At 46.9% G+C, this 18,384-nt stretch overlaps 1 protein-coding gene and 1 non-coding gene across 9 annotated transcripts; one reads left to right on the top strand and one right to left on the bottom strand.

Moving 5' to 3' along the window:
* Positions 1–3,178: 3,178 nt before the first annotated feature.
* Positions 3,179–3,250, bottom strand: TRNAT-AGU. Its single transcript has one exon. It is a non-coding gene; the product is annotated as a tRNA-Thr (tRNA).
* A 6,099-nt stretch (positions 3,251–9,349) lies between these two features.
* SLC29A2 (solute carrier family 29 member 2) lies at positions 9,350–18,003 on the top strand. 8 transcript variants are annotated; one of them, XM_032489900.1, is made up of 12 exons: positions 9,354–10,229; positions 10,480–10,561; positions 11,978–12,138; positions 12,365–12,504; positions 12,900–13,034; positions 13,664–13,761; positions 13,982–14,066; positions 14,636–14,769; positions 15,027–15,132; positions 15,231–15,316; positions 16,012–16,211; positions 16,897–18,003. In XM_032489900.1, exons 1-12 carry the CDS (start codon positions 10,201–10,203, stop codon positions 17,006–17,008), a joined length of 1,368 nt encoding a protein of 455 aa, XP_032345791.1. In that variant the 5' UTR covers positions 9,354–10,200; the 3' UTR covers positions 17,009–18,003. The 8 variants fall into 8 exon arrangements, 7 of the variants coding, with proteins under 7 accessions (XP_032345797.1, XP_032345796.1, XP_032345791.1 ...); XM_032489903.1 differs by lacking the exon at positions 9,354–10,229 and adding an exon at positions 10,665–11,153 and having other exon boundaries at positions 10,490–10,561; XR_004323440.1 differs by lacking the exon at positions 14,636–14,769 and having other exon boundaries at positions 9,350–10,229.
* The last annotated feature ends 381 nt before the right edge of the window (positions 18,004–18,384 follow it).

The raw sequence follows: 18,384 nt of genomic DNA, 5'->3' as shown, positions 1-18,384 counted from the left end.
CAAAGAGAAGTAAAGGTAGGGGTGGTCATTGACAACAGAAAATCAGTTCCTCCTAAGATAGGGAGAATGTTTATATGTTTTTAAGATGAGAGGAATTTACTACATGTAGAGAAATGTCTCTCTGGAATTACACCACTTTGGCCAAGGATGAGGGGCTTGTCATTGGACAGTGCTGGTTCTGGGAATGCACTGCCTTGTCTGGCATCTGTGGAACAGGAAATCAATATCGGAACTTTTGGCTCTAGAACTCACCATGCCCGGTAGGCTGCACAGTACCCTGTCTCTTGTGCCACTGTCCATCCTGCGTGACCAGCACTGCAGTCAGGTCTCAGGTTAGTACATCCGGCTTGCAGGATCCAAATCACACCCAGAACCTGAGCTATAAGCAAGCCTGGGAAATGGAGTGTTTACACTTTACATAGGTATAAGTCTAACAGAAAATGTACAGGACTGGAAGGCTAAAAGCTACAAGATGCTTATGAAAAAAATCGAAGATCTAAATAAATGGAGGAGCTACTGTGTTTATGGAAAGGAAGATGACATAGTAAAGATGTCAATTGTTTCCAAATTGATGTATAGGTTAAATAAAATTCCTATAAAAATCTCAGCAAGATATTTTATAGCTATAGGCAAGATTATGCTAAGATACAAATAGAAAGGTAAAGGATCTAGAATAGTTAAAAATAATTTTGAAAAAATAAAGTGAGAGGAATAACTCAAAGAATTCAAGACTTACGTAGCTTCAGTAATCAAGACTGTGTGACAGCAGCAGAGTAATAGACACATAGATTGTTGGAAAAGAGAGAATCCACTAATAGACCCACACATATACCCAATGATTTTGGACAAAGGTCCAAAAGCAATCCAAAGGAGGAAAGACAGCCTTTTCAACAAATGGTCCTGGAGCAACTGGATATCCATAGGAAAGAAAAAAAAATTGAACTTCAACCTGTCTCACACCTTATACACAAACTCAAAATGGATCACAAACACCAAACTCTGGCAAGGATGCATAGAAACTGGGTCACTCATACATTGCTGGTGGGAATGTAAAATGGTATAGGTATGCTGGAAAACAGCTTGGCCATTTCTTTAAAAACTAAACATGCAACTACAATACAACCCACCAGTTGCACTCCTGGACATTTATGAAGACTCATGTTCACACAACAACCCAGACATGAATGTCTATAGCAGATTTATTTTTTTTAGTCCTAAACTGGACATAACTTAGATGTCCTTCAATGGGTGAATGGTTAAACAATCTATGGCATATCCATACCGTGGAATACTACTCAGCAATGAAAATGAGTGAACTTCTGATGAACAACCTGGATAAAGCCACAGAGAATGATGTTGAGTACAAAAAGCCAAGCAACTGTTGTTCATTCATTCAAGAAATCTGGGTTAGCTCACCATTTACGTATTATTTTCACAACTCAAGATTCATTAGTCTGTGTACAAATATACAGTATGCTGTTGGTCTTATGGCAATAGTTTTGCCACCTTCCCATACATAATGAGCAAAAATATCTACATGGAAAAACCATTATCAGCAATGTCAAGTGGCAAATAACAAACTGGAAAAAAATTCACAACCCATACGACAGACAAAAGGTTAATTTCCCTAATATACAAAGACTTCCTTTCTGTCTTTATTTTAAATGCAAACACTTTTAAATATACTAGCCTGAACTGCATGAAATTGCCAATATGAAGGGCTTTTGAGCTATAAAAATGGCAAGTTTATATTACGCAATTTATTAAAAAGTGCTAAACCAGGACAAGAAGATCAATGCCGACTAAAACCACACTAAGATACCATTTTTCATCTACAGTTTCATTAAGAACTGATAACATCCTGCTGGCTGGGATGGGCATAATAGGCGCCAATATATGCAGATGGTCATAGAGTGTATACTGAAAAGATTGCTCTGAAGGGCAATTTTGCAGCATCTATTAAAATTACAGATGTACATATCCTCAAAAGCAAGTCTACTTCCAGGAATTTAATCTACAAATATACTCCCAAAGGTTATTCAGTGCAACATTGTTTAAATAGCAGAAGACTGAAAACAACCTAACCTAAATGGCCATCAATAGGAGATTACTTTAAAACTTGTGTTTAGCTACACAATGAACGACTATGTAGGGGGTTTGTTGTTGTTGTTGTTGTTGTTGTTGTTGCTGCTGTTGTTTTAAGTTTAAGGAGTCTGGCAATATGATTTTGAGAAACTGCTTCTGACATTGCACAACTGAAGTGCTGGGGGGAATATAAAAACATCTTTTTTTAACCATTTTAAAATTTATTTATGTATTATTTTATAATATCATATTTTTAATTGAAGTATAGTTGATAAACAGTATTATATGTTACAGATATACAGTATAGTGATTCACAAATTTTTAAAGATTATACTCCATTTATAGTTATTATAAAATATTGGCTATATTCCCCATGTTGTACAATACATCCTTGTAGCTTATTTTATACCTGGTAGTTTGTTAACTATTTTTGATGAATAGTTAAGCTATAGGAAAGGTAAGAAAAATTCTTATTTTTTAAGCTTTTTGTTATAAAAAGCTTCAAGTCTACAGAAAGATAGACTAGCACAATGACCAACCATATACCCACAACCTAGGTGCAACAATGGTTGATACTTTGCCACGTTAAAAACATCTATATGATAAAATTATATAAAGATATAATAAATAAAAATAATATATACATAAGGTAAAAAAAAAGTATTATGACATTTCAACTCTAATGACATCCTATACAACTGAATTTTGTCCTTTTAATTACCAATGTTGCAAGCTAAGAGTTGACGTAATGGCCACCTCCAATGGCGGCAAAGAAGGTTGGGTTTTGTTTTGTTTTTTTTATCTCTTTTTTATTTTTATGGACTCATGGCGGGAGGGAGGGTATAGCTCAGTGGTAAAGTGCCTGCATAGTATGCACAAGGTCCTGGGTTCAATCTCTAGTACCTCCATTAAAAGTAAATAAATATGTAAACCTAATTATCTCTCCCTCCCCCCAAAAAAACCCACAAATAATTTTTTTAATGGGCTTATGGAGATTCAATGTATTCTACTCAATTACAATCATATATATTTTTTTAATATTTTGTTTTATTGGGGGGAGAGGTAATTCAATTTATTTATTTATTTATTTCCATGGAGCTACTGGGGATTGAACCCAGGACCTCATGCATACTAAGCATGTGCTCTACCACTGAGCTATAGCTCTCCCCTGCAACATTCATACTTTTAAAAACATTTCCCATAAGCATTCCTAGCCACACCCCTGTACATACCTGGGTTGGGAGCCAATAAAACTTTGTGGCCATCTAACAAAAAGGTAGCAGCAGATAACTCAGCAATTTGTCACACTGACAACTCTTGGCCACCGAGATCTTCATGAAAGACTCAAAATTAATTAAAGTTTCCCCATGTTATTAGGTTGAACCATGTGGAACTGACATTTTTCGTGGTTAAAAAAGATCAAATATTGGCATTTTGATATTGTTCAACTAAACAGTAAAATAAAGGGTAACCCCTCAAACTGTAGATTATTTCCTCAACTTCAGAGTGACAATGAAGAAGGGCCCAAACATTTGTCTTACCCTTGGAAGTGAAATGATTTTCCAAAGGAAATTCTTCAAAAATATTTTCTTTACTCTTTCATACTATTGGGGAAATCTTAAATCAGGGAAATATTAAATAACATAATAGAGATATTGCAAATGATATAATATATCTTTAGATATATTTGAAAAGTTTACCTGCCAGAAACAAAGGTCAATCTGACCAAAATAAAGTGAATTATGGGATTTCACATAATCCATCTTATAGGGAATTTCTAGTTTCCATTTTTTGTAGCAATTCAATAAGGATAGGCAGGCTTCATGGTTCTGTATTTTGGATACTATTGCAAAAAACACAGACACGATAACCAGATTTAAGGATCAGTTTGAAGTTATTGCCTTGTTAGAATATTAAATATATTCGAGGCAGGTATGGGATGTCAGTCAACATTGACAGGGAGAGTTAACTAAGCTTTAAACATTTTTGAGACCCTTACATGATTTAATCAACCTATTTCTGAAAGGTTTTGGATCCAGTTATGACTTTTATCTCCACTTCTTTGGAAAGAGAAATACAACGTATCATAGCATTTCCAACAACATATGTATATATTTCAAAGATTCTTATGGTTGCCTCAAAGCTACAAAACCAACTGCAAATATGTATCAGAAGAAATCTGAGGGGACTTCCATTAACAGACTTAGAACAAAATATTATTAATTAGTAGCAATAAATGAAATGCAAGGATCTCACTGTATGTAATTAATAAAGGTTGTTTTAAAAGTACTTCACATTATTAAAGTCATATTTTAAAATATTTACAACCCAATGACAAGAAACCTACAATGTGAGAATTACACATTGTAATTATTTACTTATGTTGGGATTACCTGAATATTTAAAGAGTCTTACTCAGAAACTTTTCCCAGAAATCTAACCAATTCCATAACCTCTTAAATTATTGCTTGTTTTTTCCAAACACACCTTATATTAGTCTTTGCCTACCATAAGACATTATGGTCCCCAGGTTCTTAACTACTAGGGACTCATGCTATGCCTTAACATGTGGTGAGATTTCAAAGGTAAGGTTATTTCCCCGTTTTTCTCAGCACACACAAATAAGACTGGTCCTTTGTTACTGATCCTAGTTGTGGCTTTTGTTCTAGTGTTCACTTGTATCATTGTGCTTTCATTTTTCTGTTCTTCTTGTATTTAATTGACTTCCGATCTTATTTTTCTTAAATCTAAATGTATTCATTAGAATGCATCAAAGTCTTCACTTTAGTGTAGCTGTGCCCAAAGATTTCATCCCAAAATACTTACTGTCTTATTACAAATGACTTTCACTTTATTTTTCCTTTGTATTACACTTAGAGCATTATCACTGTGGGGTTTTTTGTTTTGTTTTGTTTTGGCAGGGGAGGTAATTAAGTTTATTTACTTGTTTACTTAGAGGAGGTATTGGGATTGAACCCAGGACCTCCCGCATGCTAAGCATGCACTCTACCACTTGAGCTATCCCCTCCCCCCATTGTTTTTTAAATTGTATCCATGGATTATGCTACTTGTGAGTCTCTTTTAGGATTACCAAAGTGATGTTACAAGATGTTATAAAAAGACAGTGTTGGGTCTGGCAGAGCTAAGAACAAGTGTCCCAGAACATCAGTTCTCAACCAGGGTGGGGTTTGGTCCCCAGGCGACACTTGGCAACACGTGGAGACATTGATTATCACAACTGGGGAAAGGTGCTACTGGCACCTAGTGGGTGTGGTCTAGAATGATGCTAAATGTCCTCTAATGCACAGGACAGCCCCCACAACAAAGAATTATCAGGCTAAATGTCTGTAGTGCTGAAGCTGAGAAACCGTGATGATAGAAGCTCTTGGCACAGGGGCCCAGGAGAAATATGCAATGGATACAATACCACTCAGAGCAGCATTGCTTATGCTAGAATAAAACTGGAAAGAAGCCTAGGTGCCTGCAACATTTATCCAACAAGATTTATCCACAGGATGTGGTAGTGGAATACTACATATCAATGAACAGTGAGTGAACAACAGCCAAATCCATCATTATGAATGAATCTCAAAACTGCGTTGATTTTTAAAAAGCAAATAGCATTTATATGAAGTTCAATATGAAACAAAATAAAAATCATTTTTTGGATATATGTGGTAAAACTGACAGCAACTCAGTAACCTTTCAATATCTTATCTGAATGCCTCCCTCCCCTGTTTCCCATGTCAGGGGGGTATGATCCTTTAGAAGGACAGTATTACCTGCTAGGGCATTTGAGGTTTTTCTTTTTCAGTAGTCACAGGAATAGGAGGAGAGGCAATGGCAATTAGTGGGTGAGGACAGGGATAATAGTTATCCCCAAATGCACAGGACAGTCCTGCCCTGCATCCCTCACAACTTGTAATTGACTCCCTGGGCATTCATGCAAGCAAAAAAAACTCTTTCACAGAAATGACCTCAAAATGAATGTCAGACCAAAATATAAAACACAAAGTGATAAAACTTCTGGAAAATTACATAGGAAAAAATCTGGATGAATTTGGGCTTGCCTATAAGTATTTAGATAAAATGCCAAAAGAATGATCCATGAAAGAAAAAAACTGATAAAATGGACTTCATTAAAATGAAAAACTTTTGCTCTGTGAAAAAAAAAATTGTTGAGAGAACGGAGAAGTGACAGACTGGGAGGAAGTGTTTGCAAGACACATATCTGATAAAGGACTTGTATGCAAAATATACAAATAATTCTTAAAACTCAATGATAAGAAAACAAACACAATTCAAGAGTGGACAAAAGATGTGAACAGACACCTCACCAAAGAAGATCTACGGATGGCAAATAAGCATACAAAAAGATGTCATGTCATTAGGGTTAAAACAACAAGATACCACTACATACCTACTGAAATGGCTACAATCTAAAACACTGGCAATATCAAATGCTGCCAAGGATATGGAGCAACAGGAATGCTCATTCATTGCTGGTAGGAATGAAAAATGGTACAGGAACTTGCAAGAGAGTTCGGCAGCTTCTTACAATAAATACTAAACAGTTTCGCCATATGACCCAGCAGTCGTGCTCCTTGGTATTTACCCAATTGACCTGAAAACTTATGTCCACACACCCAAAACCTGCACCTGAATGTCTATAGAAGTTTATTCGTGATCACCAAATACTGGAAGTAACCAAGATGTCCTGCGATAAGTGAATGGATAAACAAACTGTGAAAATCCAGGAAATGGAATGTTATTCAGTGCTAAAGAGAAATGAGCTATTGAGCCATGAAAAGACATGGGGAACCTTAAATGCATGTTGCTACAAAGCCAGTTTGAAAGACTACATACTATGTGATTCTAACTATATGACATTTCGGAAAAGGCAAAATTATACTGACAGTAACAAGATCAGTGGTTGCCAGAGGTTTGTGGCATGGAGTGAGGAGTGAATAGGAAAAACACAGGGGACTTTTAGGGCACTGAAACTATTCTGCATGAAAGTATAATGGTGGATACCTGACATTATGCACTTGTCAAAACCCATAGATTGTATAATACAAAGAGTGAATCTTAATGTAAACTATGGACTATAGTTAATAATAATATATCAATATTGGTTCATCAATTGTAACAAATGTACCACACTGACAAAAGATGTTAGTAACAGGGGAAACTGGGCAATGAGGTGGGAGAGTGATATATGGAACTCTTTGGACCATTTGCTCAACTACTCTGTAAATCTAAAACTGTACTAAAAATAAAATCTGTTATTTATTTTTAAAACCTATGTTGATGATTTTCTTGGCCTACAAGCTAACCCCATTTCACATGTAGACACAATGTATTATTTGTAAGATTTGAATATATATAGCATTTTTTGGTACCGCAGATACTCTCTGTGTAGTGAGACAGCTGCACTTTGTTTTGTTTGGAACTTTGCCAAGACTTGTTCACCATTTCAGAAAATCACATCACCAGTAGCAAACTAGTGGTCTCTGAGTGACTGATTTGCCTGTACTCTGTATGCATTCACAGCCATTGTGTTCACAGTGGTTTTATAAAGAGGAGCCAGCAACCGACTGTGTCAGGGTCTGAGCATCAATATATTCAAACACACATTATTTTATTCCTTAGATACTTTTCTTTATCCCGGGTAGTACTATTAGGATATTTTATTGAAATTAATTTTTTGGCATGTAGATAGGTTTTATTATAGGTGAATTTCATTGCAGGATAGTAACAAAATATTTGCTATTAGTGGGCAACTGAGTCTGAGCTGAGAACCTCTCCTTTAAAATGAAATCCACACTCCTTACTTGGCCTTCAGGCCTGTCATAACCAGACCAGCTGTCGCAGAGGCTCTGTCCCCTCCTCCCACCATCCCTGCCAAAGGGATCTATTTATGTGTCTCAGAATGTGTTGGCAAACTTGTGTCCCTAACCTTGGTACACGCTGTTCTCTCCATGAAATGCCCTCATCCTCTTCAATCACCACCTCTCAAATGCAGTGTTTCTCAAACCTCAGTTTTTCATGTCCTTCCACTGTAACTTCTGTCATAACTGTGTCCCACCAGCAGTCCCATTTAGTTTCTTTAAATGACTCATTGCTCATAAATACATTTATTTTAATTTATATTAAATGTATAAATAAATTTATTTCCAAGGAAAAGTGTAACTTTTTATTGGAGTATAGTTGATTTACAATGTTGTGCTAATTTCAGGTGTACAGCAAAGTGATTCAGTTATGCATATATATAATATATATTCCTTTTCAGATTATTTTCTATTATAGGTCATTACAAGAGATTGAATATAGTTCCCTCTGCTATACGGGTAGGTCCTTGTTGTTCATCTATTTTATATATAGTAGATTCCTAATTTATCCAAATTCCTAATTTATCCCTCCTCCCCATTATAATAGATAGGAAACCAGCATAAGTAGCCCTAAAATTAACTATAAAAATGGATAGAAGGAAATAAAAGTTATTAACCTCTATTGGGTAAAATTTTCAGCAGAAGCCCTGAGGCCAGCTGTGTGTGTGAGAGAGAGAGAGAGAGAGAGAGAGAGAGAGAGAGAGAGAGAGAGATTAACAGGTGTAGAAACATTTTATCATTGGGATTGAGACTTTCCCCTTGATATATTCTGAAGGCTTGAAAGCAAATTGAAGAGAGAGTAACTTTCTCATTCACTGTAATTTAATGCTGTCTCTGTTCTCCCTAAATACCACTTGTGTATCATCGGAATCCATTCATTAACCAAACATTTATCAAGCACCTGCTATGTACCAGGCTGTGGCGCTAGGTGTTTGCAGTAAACACTAACCAGGTAAGCACAGTCTTTGTCTCACAGGCTAACAGTTGGCTGGAGAAAAAAAAAACACGGGTAACCTGGAAATGGCCATAAAATGTCATTACTTATGAAAATAATTTGTGATTTACAGCCTGTCACTTCTCCAGCATTCCGAATACACATGGTGATTGCACAGAAAACAAACCCACTCGTAAATTATATGAATTAGAGAAAATTAAGCTTTTCACAGAAAAAAAATTGCGAAGTGGATTCGTCTTAATCTTTGATACGCTGTGTCCTGGGACCGCTGAAAGTAATTTTTTTTAAAGTGGTGGTAGTGGTAGGGCACCAGGCGAGACTAGGAAGTAGGCCTGGGCTCACCGCCGAGTCATCGTTTCCTCCCGAGCCTTTGTTTAGCCCGTCACTGCTCCAAAGGCAGCTCAGCCACACCGCCACCGGGAAGCCCGCCTGGACGCCCCGGAGGGGCAAGCCCTTGCGCTGTGCTCCCCAAAGGCCAGGAGCTTTCCCAGGCACCCGCTGAAGAAGGGTCTGTTTGTCCATCTGTCTTCTAGATGGCCCGGGGGGCTCCACGAGCACCGGCGCCTGGCCCTCTCGTCTGCCTCCCGGGAGACCCAGCTCGGCGCAGCTCGCCAGAACCGCTGGCGACAGACGGTCTCTCCAGCTTCCCCCGGGGCCAGCCCCACTCGGGTTACACCCTCGGCTGGGGGGGCTCCCACGTTAGGAGGCGCTAGCGCCGCCACGGCGCCACCTCGGAGTTGGCTGAGCCGGGAGAGCCAGGTCCTCTCCACAGCACTTCGCCGGGGGAGGGGGCTACCTCCCTTCCTGCTGCCCCCAGCTCCGAGCGCAGTGGTCCGGGCCAGGGGCCCGCAGAGAGGGGAGGCGGCTGGGGAACCTCCCCGGATCAGCGCCTCTCGGACGGCGCGGGGAGCGGGGGGGTCCGAGTACTGCGAGGTCGGGCCGGGGTCCGGCGCGGGAGTGTAGTCTCCGGCCAGGACGCCCGGGTGGGGGTGGGGGGGTGCGACCCTCTGTCCCCGCCCCAGAGGCGGAGCCGAGGTCGGAGCTTGCAGAGCTTGAGAACTGCCGAAACCCGCCCGGGGCTCCGGGCCTGGCTCGCACCCACCCCTACCCGACCGCAGGTTCGCCAACACCTGACCCCCTCCCCTTCCCCTGCCCACTGCTGGCAAAACTCAGCCTCCCAGGTCCCCGGCTGGGCCCAAGGGCGCCGGAGCAGGTGCAGGTGCGGCTTCTCCACCTCTCTTCCATCCGGGCGCATCCCGCCGGGCGGCCATGGCGCGAGGAGACGCCCCGCAGGACAGGCGAGTTGGGGACCAGGTGGGGTGCTTACGGGGATCCGGTGGCCGTGGGTAGCACAGACCCGCTCCCTTTGAGCGCTCCAAAGCTCACAGCAGACCAGATGGAACTACAATTCCCGTCAGCCGCCTCCTTCGAGTGCCTGAGCCCGGGTGATGGGGATTGTAGTCCGCTATCCCGAGGGGCCGGCCTGGGAGGAGGGAGGGCGGCGAAAGCGGGACGTCCTCCGGGTGACCTTCTGACTAATCCTCACAGCTACCACCTGGTCGGGATCAGCTTCTTTATCCTGGGGCTGGGCACCCTCCTACCCTGGAACTTCTTCATCACAGCCATCCCGGTGAGACTCGTGGCTGGAGAGACAGCCACACCGCCACAACCATCATCCGTCTGCTGCAGCTGCCTTTGATTCCTCATTATGCCCGTTTGCTGTTTGTCGGCAGAAGCAGGAAGCCTCAGAGAGGGGAGGTGCCTCTCTCATGGCTAAGAAGACCAAGCTTTCAGGGATGCCCAGATTCTACAGGGACTAGGCCACCAGCTTAGAGGGTCCTGTGGAGCCAGCAAGCCAGCCAGCCATCTACCTCCCCTGTTGGTCATTATTCCTGGGCTAGTCACTCCAAAAGTGGGTTATCCAAGCCTTTGGTTTTCTTTGAAATAGCATGAATTGCATTCATTCATCCAACAAATAGTTAATGTGAACCTAGTGTTCTTAGCACAGGGGTGCAGGAGGAGACACAGCAGAGGAAGTTTTCATCCTCACATAGCTCACATTCTCTCAAGGGAGGGCAGGCATAGGGGGCTTGTGTTCTCTTTGGGACTGAGTTGTTCGTATATACTCAATGCAACAACTTTCCAGATGCCCCTTCAGTGCCTGGCTCTGTGCTGGGCCCTGGAGACCCAAAGATGAATCAGCCCATGATCTTGAGAGCAAGGTGGGTGCCAAAGAAATATTAATAATGTAACAAGACACATGCCATCCAGGCTGGGAGCAGAGTCCTGTGGGTCCCCAAGGGAAGGAGCAATTCCTTCTGCTTAATAGAAGAGTTGATCTGTAACTCGGGAGAAGGCTAGATAAAGCATTTGTGTTGGGGAGGGGAGTGGTAGGAGTGCGGAGGGCATTCCAGGCAGCCTTGCAAAGGCACAGAGACAAGAGTGTGCTGGCCTTTCAGAGAGGGCCAGAGCTTGGGATGCCCGGAGCTTAGAAGGATGGAGCAGGAAATGGGGCACAAAAGGGAGGCCACAGTCTGATTCTAAAGCGTCCCAAATGCTGTTCCAAAACCCTGGGGCTTTGCCCTGTAGGCAACTGTGGGCAGGGAGGAGGCAGAGGGAGGAGTTAAGCAGAGGCGTGGCAGGACGTGTGTTCCAGAGAGAAAGCACTTGGTCAGCACCTAGGCCAGAATCTGGCTTATAGTAGGAGCTCCATAAATATTCTGAAATAGAAGCTGCTGCAGGAGTTGGGGTGGGGGCTGGAACAAGGGCAGGGGAGAGGGGTGATCCAAATACAAAGCAAGGCCCAAGTTGGGGGTTCTTAGGGCTTGGGCTTGGTCTCAGACTTCAGCTGTTCAATCTGATGCACATTCATCGACCTCCGACCATGTGCCAGGTGCTGGGGACAGTACAAGGACAGACGACAGTCCTGCAGAAGTTCACCAAGCAATCCCAAGCATGGGATTAGGCAGAGGGGGAAGGCTGGGGGGGGTTCCTGAGGGTAGGCTGTAGGGTGACCCTGTACCCCACTCCCCTGGCATCCTGGCAGTACTTCCAGGGGCGGCTGACGGGGGCCAACAGCACCGCTGAGACCCTGGGCACCAACCACACGAGCCCTGCAGATACCTTCAACTTCAACAACTGGGTGACACTGCTGTCCCAGCTGCCCCTGCTGCTCTTCACGCTCCTCAACTCCTTCCTATACCAGTGGTGAGAAGCCCTGCTCCCTGGGCTCAGTCCCCCGCCATCCCTCTGTCGTCCCTCCCCTGCCACTGCTGAAGCAGCTCCCAGGGCCCAGGGAAGACCTCTCACCCTTCCTCCCCTCCCCCTGCATTGTTCCCAGCCCCCGCTGTCCAGCCCCGGGATGAAATTCTTGCCCACCTCCCCTTGCCTGGCCTGGGCCCAGCAATGCCCACTCTGCCCTCCTTATGAGCAGCATCCCTGAGACGGTGCGGATTCTGGGCAGCCTGCTGGTCATCCTGCTGCTCTTCGCCCTGACGGCAGTGTTGGTAAAGGTGGACATGAGCCCTGGGCTCTTCTTCTCCATCACCATGGCATCTGTCTGGTTCATCAACTGTGAGCACTGCTGCCCCTACCCACCCCCCTACTCAGCCCCTCAGAGCTTCAGCCTAGACACTTCTTTATAACTGAAAGGCCCAAGGTATCTAAGAAGGGAAGACAGCAGCATTACCTATATTCCTGATGAGAAACTAAGGCCCAGAGGAGAGGAAAAGTCACTTGTCCCAGGCCCCACAGTGACCTAAGAGCAGGCCCCCTGGCCCTTAGCCCCTCAGACCTAGGGCTGCACCTTGGAAGAGGAATGAATGTGGGGTATTACACCAGAGTAGCCAGAGTCTCATGCCTACCCACCCTAGTCCACAGTGCCCTGTGCACCCTGCCGACACCTCCTCTAGGGAGCCCTTGAGGCCTGCCTCATTGAGCAGCAAGCCTCCAATCCTGTCCCTCCGCAGCCTTTGGTGCAGTTCTGCAGGGCAGCCTCTTCGGGCAGCTGGGCACCATGCCTTCCACGTACAGCACCCTCTTCCTCAGCGGCCAGGGCCTGGCTGGGATCTTCGCTGCCCTGGCCATGCTCATGTCCATGGCCAGTGAGTAGACTTGGGTGGCTGGAGGGCAGGGGTGCCTCTGGGATTCTGGGGAGCAGAGAGAGTGTGCCAAGAGTGAGATGCCTTGGGCTCTGGTGGAGACAGAGCTGATGAGGTAATGGGGGAGCTGGGGATGGAGTTTGGGGGTGGGGAGTTGAGCTCTTGAGTTCTACCTTGAGAGAATGACTGGGGCAGGATTCCTGAGGCCAGTACTGGCATGTGGCAGTAGGTTGGGTGAGGGAAGTGGAGACAGGTTTGGGATTCAGATAGACTGGTGTTTGAATCCCAGTTCCACCGCTCCCTAGCCATGGGCATCAGACAAGGCACTTACCTGTGTCAGTTTCCCCACCTAAATGATTATTATAGCTCTGTCCTCAGACAGTAAAGAACATTCAGTAATAATGAGCACATAGTAGGTGCTCAACAAAAATGACACCGAGAGAAGAGTGAGAGAAGTGAAGAGCTGGGCTGAGGCCCCCTGTACAAGAGTTCTGAGTTTGTCAGTGGGAGGAGTGGAAAAGGCCAGGAGGTGAATCTGAGACATGCACAAAGTGAAGGAGGACAAGAGTTGTAAGCCCTGTGGGAGCCAGTGGACCAACCACCTCCGTTCTGCAGCTGAAGTTTCTATACAGGTGGCGTGGATGCCCAGACCTCCGCCCTGGGGTACTTCATCACGCCCTGTGTGGGCATCCTCATGTCCATCGTGTGTTACCTGAGCCTGCCCCACCTGGTGAGCCTGGTATTGGGCTCAGGCCCACTTCAGAGCATCACAGATACAGCCCTGAGTCTGAGGCCCTGAGAGAGGCCAAAGGAGGCAGAGGGGACCTAGGCCCCATCCTGATCCCCAAAGGACTCAGCCACTGGGGGACCCCAGCCTCTAAGCCAACAGGGTGGGGCGGGATCCAGACATCACAGCCAAGCCAGGCAGGGACAAAGCTTTCATTCTGCAGAAGTTTGCCCGCTACTACCTGGCCAAGAAACCATCACAGGCGCAGGGTCAGGAGCTGGAGACCAAAGCAGAGCTCCTCCAGTCTGGTAAGCCTGGGACCCTGCTGGGGAGGTGGGAGAACCAGAGGAGACTAGAGCCACCTCCACAGAGAAGCCTTTCCCCTCTGTCCCCAGCTAGAACCCTCATCCCTAGTAGCCTTGTATGAATAGAGGCAGAAGACCATGAAGTAAAGTCAGTGAGACTGAAGTCATCCCTGTTGCCCTTTAGACCTCATCTTCCTCCTCTATAAAATGGGGAGGCAGTAGAGCTTCGGGCATGAAAATTCTAGATCCAAGTGCATCTGAGTTTGAATACTAGTTTCATAACATCCAAGCTGTGTGACCTTAGTCAAGTAACATAGCCCCTCTGAGCCTCAGTTTCTTTATGTGTAAAGCAATGGCAGTGAGACAATCCATGTAAGGTGCCTAACTCTGCCTGGCACACGTGTGTGCTTACTAAACAGCAGCCAGGCATATTTCCTTTGCTCATTCTCTTTGCCTGCACCCCGGGCTAGTGGAGGGTCACTTGTTTGAATCGCTGGGAATTTCCTTCCATCAGGTCTGGTTGTCACAGGCATGGCTCACAGGCATAACCCTGCCCTCCTCTCCTGCCCCAGATGAGAACGGGATTCCCAACAGCCCCCAGAAGGCAGCCCTGACCCTGGACCTTGACCCTGAGAAGGAGCCAGAGATGGAGCCAGAGGAACCCCAGAAGCCAGGGAAACCTTCAGTGTTCCTTGTCTTCCGGAAGGTTTGGCTTGGCTATAGCCCCCTGCCACCATCCCTAGGGAAGAGAAGGCTGCTCTCTCCAGCCTTCCCCAGAGGGTCCTAGGATGGACTGGGGCCTTTGTACTCACCCCAAGGTGACAGGGTCATGGTGAGTCAGGGACATGCTGGGCCAGGCCCCAATGTCCTGCTCCTGGGCCAGGGCTTGGGCAGGAGGGTTGGGGCTGCATGTGGGGCTCCGGGTCTGTTCTATCCACTCACACCCCTGCCTCTGGCTCCCAGATCTGGCTGACGGCGCTGTGCCTTGTGTTGGTCTTCACAGTCACCCTGTCCGTCTTCCCCGCCATCACAGCCATGGTGACCAGCTCCACCAGTCCTGGGAAATGGAGTGAGTGCTGGGAAGCAGAAGAGGACAGGGCATTGGGAGTGAAGGGGTAGAGACGGAAGAGGGGAGTCGGACCGGGATGAGCCTTCTCCCTCTTCCAGGTCAGTTCTTCAACCCCATCTGCTGTTTCCTTCTCTTCAACATCATGGACTGTCTGGGACGGAGCCTGACCTCTTACTTCCTGTGGGTGAGCACATCTCGGCTGGAGTCATCTGACAGTTTTAGGAAGCAGCTGGGGATCAGAGGGTGTGAGTGCACAGAAAGGCGATATCCCAACAGTCCACCTGCTCTGGGTCAGGCATCGGGACGGCCAGCCAGTTGGCAGTGAGCACCTGTACCCTGGAGACACACAGCCAGGGCTTTCACTGTGAACTCCTTGAAAGCAGAAGCCATGTCCAATTGACCATGTTCTTGTCAAGCCATGTCCATGTTCCCAGCATCCAGCTGAGGACCAGACTCTCAGTGCTTAGAGACTATTTCCACGCCATGTGAGAGGTTGGACAAGGTTCCTATTATTTGGATTGCTTGTAGCCAAGATGCTGCTTCTTTAAACGAAGTCTTCCAAAGACACACAACAAATAAAGTAGATCAAAGAGGAGCTGCTCTGATCCACGCTAGGACAGGGCCTGGATGCCAACTTCCAATCCCATTCAGCCACCTCACTGGCCCCAAAGGAGTCTTTGGAATCCCCAGGGGTGCTCAGAGTAGCTGAGTTTGAAAACCAGAGATGCTCTTCCATGTCTGCCACGGAGAGCACCAGCTGGAGCTCAGGAGAGGCTGAGGCCAGCCCCAGGCAGATCAGGGGAAGTGATAGTTGAGTCTGTCTGGGGTGCTCTGGAGCAGAGACCACGGGACTGCCCTCACCCCTACCTTCTGCCACAGCCAGACGAGGACAGCCGGCTGCTGCCCCTGCTGGTCTGCCTCCGCATCCTGTTCGTGCCACTCTTCATGCTGTGCCACGTGCCTGAGAGGTCTCGGCTGCCCATCCTCTTCCCACAGGACGCCTACTTCATCACGTTCATGCTGCTTTTTGCTGTTTCAAATGGTTACCTGGTGTCCCTCACCATGTGCCTGGCGCCCAGGTCTGGAGGTTGGGGAGGTGGAGGGAGGGCCTGGGAGTGGGGAGGTGGGCTTGCTCTTTGAGACGGGCAGCCTGCAAGAGTTAGGCTTCTGGCCAGCCCAGCCCAGGCCTCACTGGTCCCAGCTGTCAAGTCAGGCCTTAACCGCTGAGCCAGCCCCAGGCCAGGAGCTGGGGAGAGGAGGACTTGGCGGGTGAGGTGCCTGCCTAGTATAGTAGCCCAGGCACTGGTTCTGGGGCCTCCTCTCTGGCCCTCGGTTTCCTCATCTGTGAAATAAATAGGTTGGATTATCATCCCTTAGGGCCCAGCTACTCTCAAAATTCTTAGTTGCAGGGGAGCTAAGGTCTTGATCAAAAGCAGAGTTCCTGGGCCATTTCCTCTCAGGACAAAGGAGTTGAGAATCCAGGCAGAGTAGAAGTGACAGAGAGGACCAGGTTGGGGACATTTTGTCAGGAGGGAAGACAAGAGCATTTAGACCCTAGGGGCATGAGAGATGTCCTTGCCCAGTGGCCTCATTTTACAGATCAGGAAACTGGAGTCCAGAGAGAAGGGCCTAATCATAGAGACTCAGAGGTTGGGCCAGCCCAGACTGGAACTCAGGCGTCTTGTTGTAAGGGCAGAGGCCACAGGGGCTGGGTCCAGGTTTGGCGCCACATTTTCTAAGAGTTCCTACTCCTGTGTGTTCTAGGCAGGTGCTGCCACACGAGAGGGAGGTAGCCGGCACCCTCATGACCTTCTTCCTGGCCCTGGGGCTCTCCTGTGGAGCCTCCCTCTCCTTCCTCTTCAAGGCGCTGCTCTGAAGTGCTCCATCCAGGGCTCTCCCAGCATCTCTCTTCGGAAATGAGACCCAGCACGAGGGGATGGCAGGCGGGGCTCAGGACTCTGCCAAGCTGGGCCCCTTGGTCTTGGAGTACCAGGAGGAGGCGGGCGCTGCTCTCCTTCCTGGGCCAGTGGCCACTTGGGTTGCTGCAAGGAAGAATTCACCACCTGTCATTCCAACCCTCATCCAAGAGTGGAGCTGGCGCAGAGGCAGACTATCTAGATGCACATAAGACCTCACTGAAAGTGTGATGACCAGGAAAGAGAGGGCTGAGGACAATGACCCTCCCTTCCCACCAGGAGTGTATTTGTTAATCAGCAGAAATGCACTTGCTAATCACCAGGGCTCAGAGGCTGCAGGTGGGGCCTTGACAATGGAGTGTCTGGTGTGGCCCTGACAATGGAGTGGCTGGTGTGGCCCCAGCTTCGGGTTCAGAATGGGAGTGGGGCTTGCCCAGGGCAGGAGCTCCTCTTCTCTCCAGGCCTCAGCCACCCCATGGTCTCGGACCCCAGAACAGAAGATCCCAGGGAAGTTGAGGGGACCAGGGAGAAGGAACAGGAGTAACAGTGTTGTTATCGCCAACACTGACTGTGTCTACCCCCCAAGCCCCGCTGGGCCTGGGTCCCAGAACTGCAGTTAGCCTGCATGTGTGTACAGCACTTTACAGTTTGCAAAGCTCTTCCACACCGTCTCTCACTGAAGCCACATTGAGGCCCTTGGAGGGAGCCGGGCAGGGATTGGGCTCCCCTTTGTACAGGTGAGGAAACTGAGTCCCAGGGGGAAGTGACTGGTTCTTGGCAGAGCCAGGACCCAGCCCCCACCTCCCTGTAGGTGCTGTTCTTCCTGCCCACTGCCTGCTTCTCTTTCCTCAAGGGGCTCAAGGCGAGAATCCCAAGCACTTCCTCCACCTTGTTGCTTGTTTTCCCCTCTGACCCTGTTCTTGGGTCTAATAACAACGTTCTTCATTTGTACAATGAATTCACTGAGTCTTTATTTCCGAAGTGCTTTCATCTCTATTGGCTTTGATGAGCTGGAGGGGGTGGGGGTGGGGGTGGTTGTACCCATTTGACAAATGGGATGACTGAGACCCTGAGAGGGGCAGTAATTCATGGGTACCTCTGTGTTGGGCCCTCTCAACCACATGATAGCCAAGGGGGACTGGCCTGCCAGGAGCTCTGTGCTCCTGGGCGAAGTGCCTGGCCATGTGAATGACTATTGCTCTCTCCTGCCACCGGTGTCTTCTGCCTTCCCAGGCTCCCCCTTCTCAGAAATGGAGCTGCAGAGAGATGCAAATTTTTCAGAAGGATGGAGGAAAGGACTGCTTCACGACACACCTGTGCTACCCCACCGAGCCCA

Source organism: Camelus ferus, chromosome 10, assembly GCF_009834535.1.
Source record: "Camelus ferus isolate YT-003-E chromosome 10, BCGSAC_Cfer_1.0, whole genome shotgun sequence".
NCBI lineage: Eukaryota > Metazoa > Chordata > Mammalia > Artiodactyla > Camelidae > Camelus > Camelus ferus.
The sequence above is the reverse complement of the archived record's forward strand: the minus strand, read 5'-3'. Positions and strand labels throughout refer to the sequence as shown.

What these genes read in the sequence shown, in the direction of transcription:
- SLC29A2 (XM_032489900.1), top strand. Translation starts at nt 10,201, where the DNA reads ATGGCGCGAGGAGACGCCCCGCAGGACAG. An exon ending in AACTCCTTCCTATACCAGTG is followed by an intron (nt 12,139 to 12,364) that starts GTGAGAAGCCCT and finishes CCTTATGAGCAG; the next exon opens with CATCCCTGAGACGGTGCGGA. An exon ending in AGCAGAGCTCCTCCAGTCTG is followed by an intron (nt 14,067 to 14,635) that starts GTAAGCCTGGGA and finishes CTCCTGCCCCAG; the next exon opens with ATGAGAACGGGATTCCCAAC.